This window comes from Equus asinus, chromosome X, assembly GCF_041296235.1.
Source record: "Equus asinus isolate D_3611 breed Donkey chromosome X, EquAss-T2T_v2, whole genome shotgun sequence".
Taxonomy (NCBI): Eukaryota; Metazoa; Chordata; class Mammalia; order Perissodactyla; family Equidae; genus Equus; species Equus asinus.
The window spans coordinates 96,765,306-96,786,011 of NC_091820.1; the positions used below are offsets into that span (position 1 = coordinate 96,765,306).

Consider the following 20,706-nt stretch of genomic DNA (forward strand, 5'->3'; position numbering starts at 1 on the left):
GCAGCTTTTCTAATCATAATGGTATGAAATGAGAAATCAATTACAAGAAAAAAGCTGGGAAAGTCACAAACATGTTGAGACTAAAAATCTGGTACCGAACAACCACTAGATACGTGAAGAAATCAAAGGAGAAATCAAAAAATACCTAGAGACTAAGGAAAATGAAAACACAACATACCAACTTTTATGGGATACAGCAAACGCGGTACTAAGAGGGAAATTTGAAGAAATACAGGCCTACCTGAAGAAGCAAGAAAACTCTCAAATAAGTAATCTTAAACAACACCTAAAGGAACTACAAAAAGAACAAAGGCCAAAGTCAGTAGACGTAGGGAAATAATAAAAATCAGAGCAGAAAGAAATAGAGAATAAAAGAACAATCAAATAGGTGAATGAATCTCAGAGCTGGTTCTTTGAGAAGATAAACAAAACTGACAAGTGCTTAGGCAGATTGATGATGAAAAGAAGAAGATTCAAATAAAGAAAATCAGAAATGAAAGAGGAGAAATTACAATGGATACCACAGGAATACAAAGGATTATAAGAGAATACTATGAAAAGCTATATGAAAACAAATTGGATAACCTAAAAAATTGGATAAATTCTTATCATTCAACTTCCCAAAACTGAATCAGGAAGAAACAGAGAATCTGAAAAGCACAACCACAAGTAAAGAATCGAAACGGTAATAAAAACCTCCCAGAAAACGAAAGTCCAGGACCAGATATCTTGTCTGGAGAATTCTGCCAAACATCCAAAGAAGATTTAATTCCTATCCTTCTCAAACTATTCCAAAATATTGAAGAGGATGGGATGCTTCCTCACACATTCTGTGAAGCCAACATTACCCTGATATACAGACCAGAGAAGGACAACACAAAAATGAAAATTAAAGGCCAATATTGCTGTTGAACATAGATGCAAAAATCCCCAACAAAATATTAGCAAATCGAATGCAACAATACATTAAAAGGGTCATGCACCATGATCAAGTGGGATTGATTCCAGGCTGCAGGGATTCTTCAACAACTGCAAATCCATGTGAGACACCACCTTAACGAAATGAGGAATAAAAATCACATGATAATCCTAAAAGGTGCACAGAAAGCGTTTGATAAGAGCCAACATCCATTTATGATAAAAACCTTCGAAAAAATGAATATAGAAGAAATGACCGCAACATAATAAAGGCCACACATGACAAACCCACAGCCAACATCATGCTCAACAGTCAAACACTGAAAGCTATTTCTCTGAGAACAGGGACAAGACAAGGATGCCCACTCTTGCCACTCTCATTCAACACAGTACTGGAAGTTTTAGCCTGAGCAATTAGGCAAGAAAGGAAATAAAAGAGATCCAAATAGGAAAGACAGAAGTAAAACTGTCACTCTTTGCCCATGACATGATTCTATATGTAGAAAACACTGAACAATCCACCAAAAACGCATTAGAAATAATCAATGAATACAGTAATGCTGCAGGTACAAAATCAACATACAGAAATCACTTGCATTTCTATACACCAACAAGGAACCAGCAGAAAGAGAAACCAAGAATACAGTCTCCTTTACAACTGCAACAAAAAGAATAGAACACCTAGGAGTAAACTTAACCGAGGGGGTGAAAGACCCCTACACAGAAAAGTATAAGACATTACTGAAAGAAATCAAAGAAGACATAAACAAATGGAAAGATATTCCATACCCATGGAAAAGAAGAATAAGCATAGTTAAAATGTCCATATTACCTAGAGCAATCTGCAGATTCACCGCAATCCTAATCAGAATCCCAATGACATTCTTCACCAAAATAGAACAAGGAATCCTAAAATTGATGTGGAACAAAAACCCCGAATAGCCAAAGGAATCCTGAGAAAAAAGAACAAAGCTGGAGGTATCACACTCCCTGACTTCAAAAAATACTACAAAGCTATAGAAATCAAAACAGCATGATCCTGGCAGAAAAAGAGACACACAGATCAATGGAACAGAATTGAAAGCCCAGAAATGAACCCACATGTCTACGGACAGCCAATCTTTGACAAAGGAGCCAAGACCATATAACGGAGAAAGGAAGGTGTCTTCAATAAACGGTGTTGGGAAAACTGGACCGACACATGCAAAAGAGTGAAAGTAGACCATCAGCTTACACCACACACAGAAAATAACTTGAAATGGATTAAACACTTGAGTGTGAGACCTGAAACCATAAAACTCCCAGAAGAAAATATAGGCGATACACTCTTTGACATCGATCTTAGCAGTACCTTTTAGAATATGACGTCTGACCAGGTAAGGGAAACAAAAGAAAACATAAACAAATGGAACTGCATCAGATTAAAAAGTTTTTGCAAAGCAAAAGAAACCATGAACAAAATGAAAAGACAATCCACCAACTGGGAGAAAATATTTGCAAATCATATATCCAACAAGGGGTTAATTTCCAAAATATATGAAGGACACATACAACTCAACAACAAAAAACAACAACCAAATTAAAAAAGGGCCAGAGAGACATTTTCCAAAGAACATATTCAGATGGCGAAGAGGCATATGAAAAGATGTTCAACATCACTAATTATTAGGGAAACTACAATGAGATCACTTCACACCCCTCAGAATGGCTACAATTAACAAGACAAGAAGTAACAAGTGTTGGAGAGGATGTGGTGAAAAGGGAACCCTCATACACTGCTGGGGGGAGTGTAAGTTGGTGCAGCCACTATGGAAAACAGTATGGAGATTTCTCAAAACATTAAAAATAGAAATACTGTGTGATCCAGCTATTCCAGTACTGGGTACTTATCCAAAGAACATGAAATCAATACTTCAGAAAGATATATGCACCCTGAAGCTCATTGGAGCGTTATTCACAATAGCCAAGACGTAGAAGCAATCCAAGTGCCCATCAGCAGATGAATGGATCAAGATGCGGCAGATATACAGACAACGGAATAGTATTCAGTCATAAATAACCAAAATCTTGCCATTTGCGACAGCATGGATGGACCTTGAGGATATTATGCTGAGTGAAATAAGTCAGACAGAGAAAGACAAGTACCATATGATTTCGCTCATATTTGGAAGATAAACAGACACACAGATAAGGAGAATAGACTAGTAGTTACCAGAGGAGAAGGGGTTTGGGGGTAGGCAAAAGGGGCAGAGGGGCACATATGTATGGTGGCAGATGAAAACTGGACTGCTAGTGGTGAACACGGAGATGTACACCTGAAATTTACACAATGTTTTAAGCCAATATCACCCCAATAAAATACTTTTTTTTAAAAGTTAACTATGTTTGTCAGTGTTTTGTGCGATTGCTGCTTCTTTGCATTTTTCTCTCCCTCTTTTGAATGTCTTTTCCAAATTGTCTAAACTGAGTGAGAATTCCTATTATGGTCATAAGCAAAGCCCATAAAAGTATGTCCAATAATTAAGGGAAGGCTGGGTGAAGCATTAGGAAGAGTAAAGGCTTTGAGTTCAGAAGACGTGGGTTCCAGTTTGGGCTCAACAAGTGAATAGGAGCATGACATGTGGCAGTGTGGGACATTAAGGACTCTGAGCCCCAGGATTTCCATTCAGGGAGTGAGGACTCTCCCTCATAGAGTTCTTGTCAAGATTTATTGAAATCACAAGGCAGTGAAGGTCACACAGGTGCTATAGGCTCAGCCGTGCCCGGGATCTGAGGCTCAAGCTTCCTCAGCTGTAAAGAAGAAAATACCATGTGGACTTGGTAGTTATGTCAAAGGGATTAAATGTTATTGTGTAGTTGAAAAGTTAAGCCATGTCATATCATGCACTCAATTAATGAGAATATAAAGAATGACGATACGTCACCAGAGATCAACGGAAATTTTTGCTTCCTTCTTGAATTTTTTTACTATTTTCAAAATTCACTTAAATATTTTGAAATATAGTTAAAGGTATTTCACAAAGCAAATTGTATAACAGCTTTCAAACTTGCAATTCTACCTCTCGAAGTTTCTTTTCGTCTTTACCACGTAAAAGCATGTCTGTTAAAAATCACTGACGGTCAGGACGGAACTCTCATGGGATCCTTTAGAGGAGGAAGCATCAATCCACAGCCTCCACAGCTTCTTTAAAGCACGTTTCCCAGTTGTCTGTAAACCCACTCTGCAGTTCCACTGCTGAACAGCCCTGTGTCCTGAGCATCACCCTCAAAAGTGGAAGAGGCGAATCTGAGGGAAATCTTCAGATAAGATATTTGAAAACTTCAGAGTCTTCAGTGCACTGTGTGAAGCTACAGGCAATGAGAAATTTTGAGCTCACAGTCTTTGGTCCCCTTTCTCATGAAAAGTGCATCTGGAGAGGGTAAAGTCATTGGAGTTACTGGATGCCTAATGATAATCAAACCAGTAGGGTGTGTCTGAAACTTCTCACAGGGAGTGGAGTTTCAACTGAGATCTGAGGCTAAGGAGGCTTTAGGCAGCAGAAGACGAAAGGGTGGAGACCAGCCCAGAGATAAGAGGAAGGAAACACCTTATAACCCGGTTCACCCCTTGGGAAATCCAGTGTAGAGAGCTCTTATCCAGAAGTTTGGCATGCTGGGAAAAACTGTGACACTTAACAGGACAATTACAGAAAGTTCCTGAACTCCTTCTGCCCTCCTGGCTCCCAGCTCTGGCCTGTAATCTCCACCAGCACTCTAAGAGGAGTGTGATCTTATTACTAGGGTTTCTGTCTGTGAAACCATAGAGAAGAAGAAAATTGTTAGGGAAAGAAATTTGAGCGTTTTTTATTTTACATGTTCTTTCACCACTCACTATGCAAAATAACTTTTAAAAGATTTTTCTTACCTTTTAGCAAATAATACTTTTCACTGGAGAAAAGTCAGAAATTAGAGTTCTGTGCCGTCTAGTGAACATATCCAGACTGGCAGCTGGGATGTCACTTAGCAGGATGCTTTGGAAGGAGGGACCAAGGTCCCCATCAGAGGAAACTTTCTGGAAGATTTTGTGGCAAATGAAGCCTTAAAGGTGAGTTAGAGCCCACGTACATTTAAACCTAGTGGGAAGAACTTCTTTTCAGCCCCTCCCTCCCAACTATGACCAGAAACCTATATGACTGTGATTGAGAGAGAAAAGCAATGTGAAAACTATGTAGCTATAGATATATACAGTTAAGCTGCATACACACATATCGTGTTTGTCACGAAACTCCCAACCATGCGTATACTACAATGGTATAAAATTTTACAGCAGTTATTTTTCTGATTTCAAAGTAATACATTTATTTCAAAAACTAATGCAGTGTAAGAATGCCTATTTATTAGACATAATATTTTTGTGTGTTTTTTAATCTGGTTGCATAGCAAGATGTACATCCTTGGTAATTTAGTCTATAGTCCCCAGATATACATCTCTGTGTACAGTAGTATATAAGTAGTTTTACATGAACGTACACATTCTTCCAAATTTTGCTCACAATATGTATATTCTGTTCTTCATATGTTATATACATATGTTTATGTATATGCAAATATATATATATTCATCCATGTCTATATAATTGTTTTTGTACTTTAATATTTGTATGTTTGTCATGTGTAGTTCTTATTTGAATTAATTCAATAAACTTTGAATGGCACTCTTTTACTAATCAGATTTATTCATATAAGAGAATATTATTTGCCTATAAAATACGTTCCAGTAGCTTTTCAATAATTTGCATTTCTTGATATGTGAGATTTTTGTTTGAGATAGACAGGGTTTTTTAAACTTCCCTTTGCTTTCTCTAATTAAGTTTGTAACGTCATTAAGTTTTTCTTGGGATACGTAGGTAGTTCTTAATTCCCCTGGTGACTATGCCATGCTGATAGGGTACTCAAGCAACCCTCTCCCACATGCCTTGGTCCTGGTGATGAGGGTGGAGATGAAATCTCATCCCTTAGGCCTGGAGGCCTAGAGATAGGGCCACAAGGATTGAACTGTCCTGGGGGAGATGTGTGGGGCCTAGGCAGAAGCAGAGGAAAAGTAACCTCCATGGAGGAAACGAAATGATCATTTACAGGATCATTTTAAACTAGAGGCACTTTTCCTGGTGTCTCCTATAAGCAAGCAGGTATTCAATTCTTTTCCCCATTATTCTCAAATGCGGAATTAGCTCTAAAGCTTCTTCCCATTGTGCTCTGAAGCCTTCAAGGCTTTGAATCTAGAATTCCCAGCAGACTCATATTTGATGTAATCCTTTGTATTCCTTGTTTTTTTTTTTTTTCTGTCTTGGCTGTATTATTTTTAAGTAAAGAAAATCCATGAAAATTAAAGCAATTTCCATACCGTCAAAAGAAAAATATCAGAAATTTGAAAATCTGGGAGTAAATATTCGCAAACAATATTCCAGAATTTGTGCTAATGTGCAAGAACCTAAAGGACTTTTGTTAATCAGTAGAGAAGGGGACAAAAGATAACAACAAATAATTCACCTAAAGAGCAAACTGCCTTGCCAGTAAACATCTGGAAAGATGCCAAACAGCACAAATTGAAGAAATGAAAATCTGGATGTCACAATAAGTGAAAAAATCAATTTGCAGGAAATTATTTATGTGATTGCAAATTTTAAAAAGATCATATCTATAACTACATGACTAGCTAAATATTTTAAGTAGGTATATGCATTACCTAAAGAGAAACACATCTGCCATATGTGCACCCATCTACTTACATTGGATATCTTGGATATCTGTGAGTCATGGTGGGGGGATCGTACAGATGGAAGGTGCAGAATGATTTCATTGTCTAAGTATATGTTTTTAATGTTTAACATTTTGCAATTAGGCAAGTGTGTTGAGAGAAACAGTTGCAAATATCTAATTACCAATTGACAATAAAGTTCACATATATGTACTGATGAGGATTTTTAGGCTGCTTAATTTTAAAACGGTTTATGATGAGGATTTTTAGGCTGGTTACTTTTAAAACTACAGATAAGAAGCAGGCTCCGAGGAGTGGAATTTGCTTGCCCTTTGATCAGAGACAGTTGCATTTGGGAAGGAAATCTCCATGCCTCCCACTCTGCACCAGGAGGAAGGGGGGGTGGCCTTATCTCTGGAAACTCTTAATGGGGAAGGCAAGAACTTAAGTTGTTTACTGTCTGGCAACCTCATGTAACTGACCCCCCACCCCAAAATCCTCCTTTGTCTTTAGTTGAAGATAATATTTGAGCGGAGACTTCTGCCATTTACACAATCCGGTTTGATTCTTATCTAAAAGTTGTGGGACCGCCCAATGGCCGGACCCTACCGGCACTGGTACCATTTTAACTTTTTTTCTTTGTCTCATAAAGAGATGACTCACATACCTATGCCTTAAATTTAGCCCTAACCCTCAACTCGGGGCAGCAGCAGGAGCTCTGCCTGCCCATGGGTCCTGTCCCCATGCCAGCGGGGGCAGCAGAAGCGGCGGCAGCAGAAGCTCTGACTGCCCATGGGTCCTGTCCCCATGCTATTCTATACTATTCTCTCAATAAAAGAGCACTACTGCCAGACCTTGAGAGTCCAAGAAATCTTTCTTTCGACTCCTCGGCTCACCGACCCCGCATCATGTACCATGTTATAAAAATGTTCACATGATACGGTTTTATAAAAACTTTAAAAATTCAACTTTGGCTTGACAGTTTCTGTGCGTATGTGTGTACATTTCTGTTTTAAACTTCCCTCACCCCATATGTTCACATGTCATTCTTCTATACCTCTCTCAGAGGCTGGCCTTCCTCTCTCAGGGCACAGAGATCCAGGAAGGGATTGTGGATAACGAGTGGAAAATTCCAGAAAGTAGTGGAAAATTCCAGGAAGTTCTTGCTGATGCACTGGCATACAGGCTGTTGCCTCCTTCCCTCTTCTTTGCAGAACCCTCTGGACTTTCAGAGCTGCAGTGCTGGCTCTGACCACTAAGGTGCATCTGTTTACATTCTCTATATGTTTTTAAAATGAAAAATATAATTTTTCTACTTTTATTACAGTGACCCACCAAACCCTTGTTCTTTTCTTTATATTTTCCAGGTCTGTGTTTTTTCTTTGTTTTGGTATTATCTCTCTCTGGGATGGGCTGGAGGTAATTCCAGCAAAGTGACTATTTTCAGAACATTCTGTTACTTTGCCCTAACAAGAAAATGCCATATATTGCAGCAAGAAATTAGTAAAGCTAGGCATGGAGAGGTCATCGCCACTCCATGGAGGTCTATTTCAGTCTCTGTTTTTCCAGGTAGCATCTGAATGACTCCAGACAAGCTGCAGCACCTCATTAAACCTCAGCAACCTTGGAAAGCTGGTGATTCTGACTTCAGAGTTCCCCTGGGAAGAACACATGAAAGAATAGATGCAATGTAGCAAGTACAGAGCCTGGCCTGAGCTGGCACTCAGAGTGCTCTGGGTTTGCAGAGTGAAGGAACACAATGCAATGCAGCTGACACAGAGACTAGCACACAGAGTTCCCTGAGTTTGTAGCTCCAAGTACCTGGATCCCAGGCCTCCTGACTCCAGTTGGCCTCCTCTGTAGGGGTGGCGCAGTTGGAAACAATTTCCTGGGAGGTACGCTGGTAGCAAACTCAAGGGGCAATAGCCATAGGAGGTTAAGGTTCTTCTGGCCTCCAGGGCTGTCTTCTCTCTGCCTCCGAGGAAGAGACTTCCTGTAAGGACTCCATCTTGTTTGTGTGGCCCTGACCAAAGAGGTTTGGGGCACGTTCTCACCTTCTTCGGAAGCCGTCCCTGATCTTCCCCAAACGTCCAGCTCCAGACACCACAGATTCTCTTCACAAGCAGCTTGTGAGGACATTGGTGACAAGTCTCAGGCTTCAGGCCACACCATGGGTGAGTTGGTCAGCATGAGGCCTTGGCCTCAGAACCCCACAGGGCAGGAGGGGTTCTGGGTCCCCTTCCCTACCTCAAGCCACAGGACACTCAGCCAACCCCCCTTTAGAGGAGGGGTGGTGAGGGCCCGGGCTGACTATTTTCCAGTCTCCTGAGGAAATGGGCCAAGTGGCCCCTGACACTCCTATCCTGGTTCTACACAGAAAACCTCCCCTCTTATGGAAGTGGTCATGGCTGAGGTAAAATTTTTTCCCTGGTTGAGGGGAAAGGCCTGAGCTGTGTGGTCGTCTCAGGTCCATGGTTTGGAGAGTGGGGAGAGTCACTCAGGTGGAGGTGGGTGTCGGGATGTGGATTGGTATAAATTAACATTCTTTGGATTCATGCTAGAGGTGGGCAAGGGCCACCCTTACTCTTGAATCTTGTATCAATTATTCAAGGTAAATTATATTACCCCTCATAGAAAGTTCCGGAGGCTTGCTTTATGCCAAGCTTTATCCCAGCTTATTACTTATTCTAGAATGTTCCATGTGTAGTTATGTGCATTGCTGTATGTCAATTAAGTAAATTTGTTAATTTACTTCAATCACATTTTTAAATCTTCTCCATCTAGCTGAATTCTTGTCTGTCCTTTTATGTGTCACTTAACGAGGTGTATTAAAATTTCACATTGTGACATGGATTGAACCATTTCTCAATTTCCTTCTGTCAGTTTTTGCTCTGCATATTTTAGCTATATGTTAAGATGTGTATACAAAATTTGAATTTTTAATTAATCTCTTCTTATTGCATCGAACCTTTCATCATAATGAAATTTCCCTCTTTTCTCTAGTAATGTTTTCCATTTAAAGAAGTGTACTTTTACTAATATGGTTATACCAGCTTTCAGTAGGTTAGTGTGTAAATGGTACACATTTTACCAATTTTTTTCCTTTCAAAATTTTAGATCCCTAAATTTTGTTTATGTCTCTTCTAAGGAGCATTTGATGGAATGTTCAGTTTGACAATATCTGTTTTTCTGTTTCGAATATTTAGTATGAAACTTTTGATGTAAATACAGATATAATTAGGTTTATATATACCACATTACACTTATTTTTGCCTGTTCTAAGTTCCTTTTCCCTCTGCTTTCCTTTGAAATCATTATTTTTAACTATTAAACTATCTCATTTTGTTAGATAGTTAAATATTCTTTTGCCATTCTTGTCGTGTTTACCTTTAAGGTTACAATGTACGTTTTAGACTTTTCACAGTCTGATGTAAGTTAGGTCTTTCAAGGTCCTCAGATAATGAAGGGACCTTGCAACACTTTGATTCCATTTACCCGCTCCCAATCTATTGTCATGCATTTTAATTCTATGTATATTTCAACCTCCAAAAGAACTTATTATCATTGTGCTATATAGCCAATACATATTTAGATTTTCCTACATATTCACAAATGTCATTAGTCTTTCTTTCCTGCACCTATGTGCTTGCATCTGGGACCATATTTCTTCTACCTGAAGAAGAACCTTTAATATTTCTTTTAGTTTGAGTTTTCTCATCACAAATTTCCCCAGTTTTTGCCAGATTAACATCATTATAAAAGGCATGTCTTTTCTTTAGGAATGTTTTCCCTTAAAGCATACTTTTTCTCCTATCAATATTGTTAGACTGACTTGATATCTTCTTACTTTTGGAAACTTCTCAACCAAGATCTCTTCAAATCCCACTTCTCCACTATTCTCTCTCATTCTTTCCGGGACTCAAATTAACCATGTGTTAGACATGTTCATTATGTCTCCTTTAATTCTCTCCCTCTCTCTTTTCATATTCTCCATATTCTGTTTCTCCAGGCTTCATTCCAGATATTTTCATCAGACTTCTCTCTCATTTCTATAATCCTTCCTCCTTGCAGGGAACTCACCTTTGACCCTGGAACCATAACACCAAACTTTCAGGGTCGATTTTACTATCACCCTAGAGCAGAAGAGGGAAGTGAGAGTTAGAGATGATAAACGTCTTGTCCCAGGTCACCTAGCCCAAAAAGCACAGAGCAGGGACTAACATCACAGTTGAACCCTAGTCCCAAACCCTTTCCTCTGTGCTTATTTTCTTCTTGGCTGTGAATGCTCCCCACCTCTCGTCTTCCAGGAAGCAGAACCACAGTGAAATCTTTCAACCTTTTGAGCCCTGTGATGCACTTCTTTTTAGATTAGAGAAGTCAGTGACATTCCTTCATTAGCCATGATATTTCCACAGGGCTTTGTCTAGTATTGGAACTATTATGTCTTGTTCTCAATTTTAGGGCGCAATAACCAACCTAAATTCTTAAAAAGAAGAGCAAGAGGCTGGGGTATTTACCGAAGGAGATATAGTAATTGGTCTGAAGAAGTCAGTTCTGGCATTCATCCTTCATCTCACCAGCAGCAAGATGGAGATCCTGAAACAAGTGATGCTCCTGTGGACACAGCAGTAAGATAGTAAGTGACCAGTCAGCATGGCTGGAAAGTACCAGCCAGTGGAATCCATAACTCTGTAGTTCAATATCACTTTTCTCTCCAGTCTGGAAGAGTGAGGAAAGACAGGATCAGGTTAAGGGTAGAGCAAACTTTGTTGTAGCCCTGGTATCAGTGGGGCAAACATGTGTAGAGACCTTCTGAGTATATATCGACTGCTTCTTTGTCTCCACTTCCCCACAGTGCTCCCTATGCCATTCCACCCTGTCATCGGAGAGTCACTTTTCAGAAACAAGGCCAATCCCACATTAACATGGAGAGAGAGCAAAAGCCTCCAGAGAGAAAAATGGAGGGGAACAAGCAGGATGAGACCTCGGGGACCTGGTTCAAGATCATAGTGAGTGTCCTTGCAAAATGGACTTAATTTTCAGAAGAAGGTGAACACAGGGTGTTGTGTTGGACTCATGTAGGGATGCTAGGTACTCTTCTGAGGCAGAGGAGTTGGTCATCTGCCATTTTATTACCAAAAGTTAGCATCCTAGACCATCTAAAGGCAGACTCAGAGCAGCAATAAAAAAGGAACAGACTGACTGTAGGGAGAATGGGAGAGGTTATCTAAAAGCCATGGAGGAAACTACTGCCAAGGAGATGGAGCAACTCCACCCAGCAAGGCTCATTTGGCTCAAGCTAGTGTGGGAGAGGGTTGAATCTCGGGTTCTTGTCAGAGGGGCAGGCCAGGTCTGCCTTAGGTGGGATCTCTTGGAACTTTATAAAAGAAAGTACATGGTAAAAATCTAAAGTTGATTATTTGAATAAAAGTATTTGAATGGAAAGAAAGGGTATTTAGGAAATCCATGACTGGTACAAAAGTTATAAATAAGGGATATTGTGTTATCTTAAGAAATTATTTTAAAGCCTGAAAAAAAAAAAGACTGAAAGGAAGACATGGTTGGGTCTTATCTTAACCTTAGATTCCATTATGTCAATTTCCTCTCTCATCTTCTCTCACTCCTAGGTTCCATTTGGCGTAAAATATGATGAGAAGTGGCTGCTCAGTTTGATTCAGAAGCAATGCAGTGTCCCCTTCACCCCAGTTGATGTAAGAGAGGACAGAGAGGCTGATAAGTAGAAATAGGGCAGCTTGAGGGTCCAGATGAGCAGGGCCCTCTGGTCTCATATTCTGTTTCTCTTGTCACTCTCCCCATAGTTTCACTATGAGAAAATGCAGGCCCAGTTCTTCGTTGAGAATGCCAACATTGCCTTTGCATTGAAGAATATCAACGGCAAGATTTGGGATAAGAATAATGAAAGGGTGTGTGTCAAAGACATGACCAGGGTTAGCGAGGGGCGAGGGGGCAGGACAGCGGCAAGGTCTTGCTTGATCCCAAGGCTCAGATTTCCTGGTGCTTACCCAGCCCCTCTTGTGCTCTTTGCAGATATCTATCTTTGTCAGCCCCTCTGATGCACCCTACTCTGTGCAGAAGGAGCTGAAGTCAGAAAAGGTGAAGCAGATAAAGTTAGTGCAGACTCAAACGAGTTGTGCACTCACATGCAGACCCACCTCTTCCACCCCCGCCTACTACCTCCCTTCACCACCTCAGACTCAGAGCCACTAAATCCCATCTCTAACTCTGCAGCTGACCATGAACAAACGATATGATGTCTCCCAGCAATCTCTTGAAGTCCAGAGACTCCACTTTGACCCTGGTAGGCTCCAGCAGTAATTCTAGGGCAGATGAGGGCAGAGGAGTCCAATTGTTGGGAAGGAGACTTAGGGATGGAAACCATGGGAGGGGTTGGTGCTGGGCTGTATGAGCTGGCCCCCTCTCAGTGTTCTCATTCCCTCCTTTCGGCCTCTTTGAGCCTTGGTGACCCTTGGTGTGGAAATGGTCCCGAATCCTAGAAATGACACGGCTGCCTCCCTGCAGATCCATGAAGAGAGCATGCTCAAGGTGAGGACTTGGGCCCTGTTTGGGGATTGACGTTCAGAGTGGGAGAGATTAGGTAGAAGATCCCCTATTGGGGTCCTCAACCTACCTCTTTCCTCATCATAGCTTTTTCCCTTGAACCTGAGCAACATGAAACCCTGCCAGCTGGCTGGCCTGTCCACCACTATGCAGAATGCCTCCAACATCAAGAACTTGAACCTCGCCAGCAACGAGGTGAGGTTCAGTACCCAGATCCTTCTTTAAAGGGAAGGTGGGAGGGCTCATGGGGTGGTGGCAAGAGGCAGGGAAGTGGATTTGTTAGCAAACATAGGAACTGGGGTGCAGGGTCATCCTGGCTCTCTTCCTCTGGTCCACGTTGTTCCTCCTCATTATCACAGGTGAAGTCTGCAGGGAAGTTGGACAAGGGCAAAGGGCTGAAGCCAGAAGAGATGAGCGCAGACAGAAACTCCCTGTGCACCACCTTCCCAGATAAGTCAACCAACATAAGGTCAGTTGTACCCTCTGTTGCCTCCTGGGAGCCTGAGCTACCGCTGACAGTGACTGTTTGCAGGAGGCAGCAGTTCTGTTCTGGGAGGACCACAGGCCCTGCCATCTCTTTTCTGTGTCCCTCACCTGTGTTTAGAGCTCAGGCCTCTCAAAGACACTGCCCCTCTTTCCCTGTACAAGTCACATCATCCTGCTTGGACCTTCAAAGTATCCATGGGTCTCCCAGGTTGGGTGTGATTCCTCTGACAAGGACTTGACTAAGACAGGCACAGGTGCACCGGGGCCATCAGGAGAGGAGTTGGTGGTCATAGAGTGGGCTACAGACCCTCAGCCTCATGCTGAGCTGGAACCTGAACATTTACTCCTCCTGGGGAAGATTTCCCCAGTGGTCTTCCCCTGTGGCTGCTCCATTTCCCATTCCCAGCTCAGACTGAGCTCACACAAGTAACAAAGTCAACTAGTATCCAATGGCCACTCAGCCCAACAAGTGCATCTTTTCCATTCCGACCTCGGGTTCGGGGCCAGCCAGGGCAGATGAAGGAAAGGCTGCAGCAGGGGAGCCATCACCCCTTTCTTCTCTCTTCTTCCCTGACCTCCACCACCAGGGCAGAGTTTTTTTCTCTTCCCTTTGCTTTGTTTTCTCTCTCTCCTTTGTCTCTACTTCCCTTTGTCCCTCTCATCTCTGTCCTCCTACCTTCATTCCCTCTCTGTCCTCATCACCTCCTCTTCCCTTCCTGTCTCCTGAGCCCAGCCTCAGTCACCTGCTCGCCCCAGCATCATAGGCCATCCTTGGGGGTGTCCTGCTCCTGGCAGAATGTTGGACCACAAATGAGGTAGAAGTGCCCTGGGCTCCCACCCCATTCATCTCCACTCTGGAGCCTTCAGTGGGACTTGGAAGAAGGAAGGTGGGCAGGGAGGTGAAGGAAGCACTGGACCTGGGCTCCACGTGCTATGATGTGCATGGGAAAGGACTCAGAGCAGTCTAGGTGAGAGCTACCAAGGGGGAAGGGGAGGAGGCGGGGAGGGAGAAAGTGAGAGAGAGCAAGCAAGCCCTCTTCCTATGGGTCAGTCCACGGGGGAGGAGCCCAGGGTCCTCGAAGGCTGCAACACAGGAGTGTAGGTGGGACACCCTGGGTTATGTCTCTGATGTAAATCTGCTTGCTCTCATAAGGAAAGACACCTCCACAGTTTCACTTTTCTGTTTTGTCCTGATTTTGGCAGCTCCATCCTGGAATTGTTCCCCAAGTTGTTAAGCTTGGTAATTGTATTCCTTGATCATTGACTCCTCTAACTGACACTGACACTGCCCACAACCTGGTCTGAACCCCTTTTGGTCTTTCCCAAGTTACATTTTTGAACATGAGCCTTAAACCTCATGGTGGGAGGGTGGTGGTACACACCTATGTGGGCACCTGACAGAGGCTCTCAGTCTTATTCAACAACATTCTCCAAAGGCTTCAGGGACCCCTTGATGATGATCCCAAATGTAACCTTGCCCGTGGGATTTCCAGGGCCCTTTCACACCTGACCCCTGACCCTCACCCCCTGCTGGACCCATCCTTTTCCCAGATGATCCAGCACCAGCTGCTGGTCTGCCCTGCTGACTTGCTCTTCCCTTTCCCAGGATAGCCAGGAGTCACGCCCACCAACTAACTTTGGTATTGAAGCCCACAAGAGGCTACCAACCTGCAAGGTGAGGCGGGAGGACCAAGCAGAGTTTTAGGCGGTGCATGAGGAGGGGTATCAGCTGTGGTCCTGAAAACTGTTGTAATTTCAGGGAAGCTTCTTTGAATCTGATGCGCTGAAGAGTCTGGTTCTGCAATTCCTGCGGCAGTAAGTACTCCTGGGAATCTGAGGAAGGGGACAGCTGGGCCGGGGGATGCCGCCTAAGCTCAGGTCTGCTTCTTGGGTCTTTGAAGTCTCATTTGGAGCCCAGGTCACACATGCAGCTTGTCCCTTCTGTTCCCCCACAGATATTACCTGATCTATGACTCTGGAGACCGACAGGGTCTTCTCGGTGCTTACCTTGACGAGGCCTGTTTCTCCCTGAGCATCCCTTTCAACCCCGAGGACCCAGCCCCGTGAGTATCACAGCTCAGACTCTGTTCCTGGGCCCTGTGGCTCCCCAGCAGACACAGGCCAGCTCCTGGAAATACCCAGTGGACAGACCACCACCTCCTGTTCCTCTTTCTCTCCCAGAAGCAGCTTGTGCGAGTACGTCAAGGATAACAGGAATATAAAGAAGCTCAAGGACCCCTGTGCGTGTGGGAAGATTGGGCAGGGAAAAGGGTCATGGAGGGATTTTTCAAGGCCCAGAGTGTGGCAGCCCCTGACCTTCACTCTCCTCCCCCCACAGACCTGCGGCTTCAGCTGTTGAAGTGTACAAAACATGACATCGTGCGCTCTCTCTGTGTGTTGCCCGCAACTCAGCATGACTTCAGCTCCTTTGTGGTGGACCAGTGGCTCCAGACGGTGAGCACCTGCTTCCTCCCTCAGGCAGGCCCAGAAAGCTGCAGGTGGGTAGGAGGCTTAGGTGGTGACTGAGCCCCTGGGCTCTTCCCTTTCAGGAAAGGGTGCTGTGCTTCTCTGTCAACGGGGTGTTCAAGGAAGGTGAGTATATGTGGAGTCTCCACTAGATGGCCCGCTGCTCCCCCCCCCCCCCCCCGTGGCTGGGCTCCCCCTCAGAACTCTCCCAGCTTCCCTGATCCCTTCCCCTCTCTTCCTACTCCCTCTGTGTTCTTCCTACTCCCTCTGTGTTCTTCAGTCCCCACTCTGCCTCCAAACCATCCTGGTCTGACCTGTGTGCATGCCTGTCTGCCCTACACAGCAGGCACAGGGACACAGGCTGTGGAGTTTGATGTCTCTCATCCCAGATCCTTACTCTATGAACTTGTGCTGGTTCCTTAACCTCTATGTTTCCTCATTTGGAAAATGGGGCTTATAATACCCACCTCTTGGGTAGCTGTGAAAAATGAATCGAGTGAACTTGTAAAGTGGTTGTCACAGAGCCTGACACATAATAGGGTCCCTGGACTGGGAGCAGATTGCTCCTATTGTTGCCCGCTCCATTCCCAACACCCTGACTCCCAGTCAACAACTGTCCCCTTCAGCATGACTATCAAGTCAGACCCTGACTGGTAACGCCATGTGAGCATGTAAAGCATGTGCGACTCTAAGGGGGTATTTTTGTTTGTTGTTTGTCTTTAAAGTGGTAGGAAAGTCTCAGAGTTCTGTTCGTGCCTTCACACGGACCTTCATCGCTATCCCTGCCAGCAGTTCCAGGTGAGTACTGTGTTGTGAGTGGGAACACCCAGCCCAGCCTGGGCTCAGTGGGTGGGAATGTGGTGGTGTTGACCTCGGGGTTTTCTCAGTATTGTGGAAAGCCACCAGTTAGATCCGAGGAGCAGCCTAGCCTAGTGGGTAAGAGCATGGGCTCTGGAGTCAGAACACTGGGTTCTCTTCCTGGCCCCAACACTCCCTAGCTGTGTGACCTTGGTTAAATCACATGACCTCTCTGTGACTCAATGTCTTCCTACTGTTCATGGTAAATGCAGGTGTAAAATCATCTCTGGTTTGGGAACAAACCTATAAATATAGTGAAGCTGGTAAATAATCGCTCCAAAGGTGGGCTCTGTGGCAGGGACAGAGGTACCAGCTAAGGAAGTTGGGGGGGCAGGCCCAGTGTGGGGCTCTGGAAGGAATCTGGTTGCTGAGTGGCAGTGGGAGCAGGGTCACTGTTGGGGGTGTAGGGTTCTCCATCCATCAGTTGTCTGGGGGCCCCCTTTTCCTCCAGTCTGTGCATCCTGAATGACCAGCTGTTTGTGAGGGACGCCACCCCCAAGGAGACTCACAGTGGGCTCTTCATCCCAGTTCCCACACCCGCCTCCAGCTCTGTGCCCACCCTCTCCCAGGAGCAACAGGAAATGGTGCAGGCTTTCTCCACCCAGTCCGGCATGAACCTGCAGTGGTCTCAGAAGTGAGTGCTGGGTGTGCACAGGATAGGAGGGAGCTGGGAGGAGTGGAGGCGTGAATAATGGGAGCTTGCAGGTAATTTGTTTTGCTTTTTTATTTCACTCATTAGCACCTTGAACATTTCCCTCTCAGTACATATGAGCTACCTGGTTGCTTTTGAACAGGTGTGCATTCCTGTTATGGATTTCATTGACTTCGTTCTCTTATTGGCAGACATTTGGGTACCGGGAGCTTTTCCCATGACACACTGTGCCACAGGACTCATTCTGCTGCATATGATGCAGTAAACGTGGCCACGTGTTTCCGTTGTGTAGGTTAGGAAATAGCACTGTGCGGTCAGAGTGTCTCCACTTTGGTCCTAATGGATGGCACCTGTCCTTCCTCCGCCACAGGTGCCTTCATGATAGCCACTGGGACTACACCAAAGCCGCACAGGTTCTCGCTCTGCTCAAGGTGAGGTCTGGGAATTCGGGCCAAGTGAGTGGAGGCCAGGTGGCCTGGGAATGAGACTCGGGGCTCCTGGGCTCTACTGATCTCCCAACTCCCTCCCTTCACTTCCTCCAGGCCCAGTGCAAGATCCCAGAGGAGGCCCTCACACAGACTGATCCAGGATCCTGAGAGCACAGCCCTGACAAGAAGCCCTTGGGTTTTGTCATCTTCATCCTCATCACTTTTGTTGTGTTTTTCCTTTACTATGAGTATATCCCTGGGACTGAGTTGGGAGGTCTACTTAGGGCTGGGAAACCAATGCTTAACTGTCACTTATTCACCCAAAGGCCTAGTTGTTCTGTGTATTTTCCCTCCCCAGGATCCTTGATTCCTCTGATCATAAAGAATAAAGTTGCATGTTGTGTAAATTCCCTGGTAAATCCATTTCAGGCAAGTATTATTAGCACTGGTCTACAGAGAAGGAAAGGAAATTCAGAGAGGGTCAGCAATCTTGGGGAACAGTGGGGTAGAGACGCAATTCCTGGACCCCCCCCTCCAGAGCCAGGGCTGTGTGTGCTCCCCAGGGCTGTGTGGCTGCTGAGGTGGGGGATGCTTTGTAACCCTGATAAACCTGGGGGTGTCGTTCTGTGTCCCTAGTGTACTAGTCACATATTTTTAGGTGGAGAAAAGTATTATTTTCTTAGCCATACAAATTTATTTAAATTTGAAAACAATCCATTTTGGGAAAAACAGCATTAAAGTGCACATGAAAATCTGAGGAGACAAAAATTGTCCCCATATCTGACTGACATTGGTTTGATATCCTTGACATATAAAGAAATCAGTAGAGAGAAGGGAAACTAATATTAACCTAAACTTGTTATTAAAAGCAATAGGAATGGGAGCCAGCCCAGTGGCTTAGTGATTAAGTTCACGTGCTTCTCTTTGGTGGCCCCAGGTTCGCAGGTTTGGATCCCGGGTGTGGACCTACACACTGCTCATCAAGCCATGCTGTGGTGGCATTCCACATACAAAATAGAGGAAGATTGATACAGTTGTTAGCTCAGGGCCAATCCTCCTCACAAAAAAAAAAAAAGCAATAGGAATGCCCAAGAAATCTGTGAAAAGCTGTTCAACCATAATAACCTATAAAACCACAACTGCAAACATTGAGATAAGGTACTAAATGAGAAAAGAAAGCTAACTATTGTTCAGAAAATCACGTGTCTGAGTGTGTGTGCATGCACTCATGCATGCGTGTGTGTGTGTCTATATTGTTGTATTAGTTTCCTAGGGCTGCCATGACAGTACCACAAAGCAGATAGCTTAAAATAACAGAAATTTATTCTATCACAGTTCTGCAGGCCAGAAATCAAAACTCAAGGTGCCAGCTGGGCCATGTTTCTTTCAAAGGCTCTAGGGGAGAATTTTTTCTTGCCTCTTTCAGCTTCTGCTTGCTCCTGGTGGTTTTGGGTTTTTTTTTTTTTTGGCTTGTGGCAACATAAACTCATATCTCTGGCTCCATTCACATGGCCTTTTCCCTTGTGTCTCTGTGTCTTCTCCTGTCTGTCCCTTATAGGGTCACCCGTCATTGGACTTAGGGTCCACTCTAATCCAGGTTGATTTCATCTTGAGATTCCTACCTTAATTTTTTCTGCAAAGATCTTTATTCCAAATAAGTGTACATTCTGAGCTTCTGGCTACTTGTATCTTTTGAAGGTCACTATTCTACTCCCTACTTCCTTCCCTCTGTGCCCCCAAATTCACATTCATCCCATGTGAAAAATACATTCACCTCATCCCACCATCCCCAAAAGTCTTAATGAATTCCAGCATCAACTCTAAGTCAAATATCTCATCTAAATATCAACTCAAAAAGTCCCACATCTCTTGGGGCTGGCCCCGTGGCCGAGTGGTTAAGTTCGCGCGCTCCGCTGCAGGCGGCCCAGTGTTTCGTTAGTTCGAGTCCTGGGCGCGGACATGGCACTGCTCATCAGACCACGCTGAGGCGGCATCCCACATGCCACAACTAGAAGAACCCACAACGAAGAATACACAACTATGTACCGGGGGGGCTTTGGGGAGAAAAAGGAAAAAATAAAATCTTAAAAAAAAAAAAAAAAGTCCCACATCTCATCATCTAAATCAGGTATGCGTGAGACTCTGGCTATGATCCACGTGCAGGTAAAATTTCTCTCCATCTTTGGACTTGCAATACCAGAAAACAGGTTATCTGCTTCAAAAATACTATGGTGGGACAGGCATATGATACTCATTCTGAGAGGAAGAACATGAAAAGATTAAAAGAGTCACTGGTCCAAAGCAAGTTTGAAACTCAGTAGGGTAAACTATGTTAGGTTTCAATACCAAAGTATAATCTCTGTTGCTTGATGCTCTGTTCTCTGAGCCCATGGTGGTAGCCCTCCCCTCTCTGGACTCTGCCTCTGTATCCATGTCTTTGCCCTCTGAGTCATTTTTCCTTTTTCTTGATGGATAACACATGTTAGCAGCCAAGAAGCTCTATCATCCTGTTTCCCACCTTTGGAATCCCAGAAGTCTAACAGTTTTCCTTCATTTTGTCCCTCTTTTGTTGCCTTGAAGGC

At 43.9% G+C, this 20,706-nt stretch overlaps 1 protein-coding gene and 1 long non-coding RNA gene across 2 annotated transcripts; both read left to right on the forward strand.

Annotated features, from left to right (window-relative positions):
- The first annotated feature begins 523 nt into the window (after positions 1 to 523).
- Positions 524 to 8,501, forward strand: LOC123282637 (uncharacterized). The gene is made up of 3 exons (XR_011499658.1): positions 524 to 5,002; positions 7,722 to 7,915; positions 8,225 to 8,501. It is a non-coding gene; the product is annotated as an uncharacterized lncRNA (long non-coding RNA).
- A 324-nt stretch (positions 8,502 to 8,825) lies between these two features.
- Positions 8,826 to 18,320, forward strand: NXF3 (nuclear RNA export factor 3). The gene is made up of 21 exons (XM_070501773.1): positions 8,826 to 8,829; positions 11,117 to 11,291; positions 11,511 to 11,664; positions 12,283 to 12,366; positions 12,475 to 12,579; positions 12,704 to 12,787; positions 12,905 to 12,974; positions 13,131 to 13,219; positions 13,322 to 13,429; positions 13,594 to 13,703; positions 14,924 to 14,960; positions 15,327 to 15,395; positions 15,480 to 15,535; positions 15,676 to 15,783; positions 15,902 to 15,960; positions 16,059 to 16,174; positions 16,270 to 16,312; positions 16,912 to 16,984; positions 17,496 to 17,678; positions 18,067 to 18,127; positions 18,239 to 18,320. The coding sequence occupies exons 1-21, from the start codon at positions 8,826 to 8,828 to the stop codon at positions 18,290 to 18,292; spliced, it is 1,842 nt and encodes a 613-aa protein (XP_070357874.1). The 3' UTR covers positions 18,293 to 18,320.
- Positions 18,321 to 20,706: the final 2,386 nt, after the last annotated feature.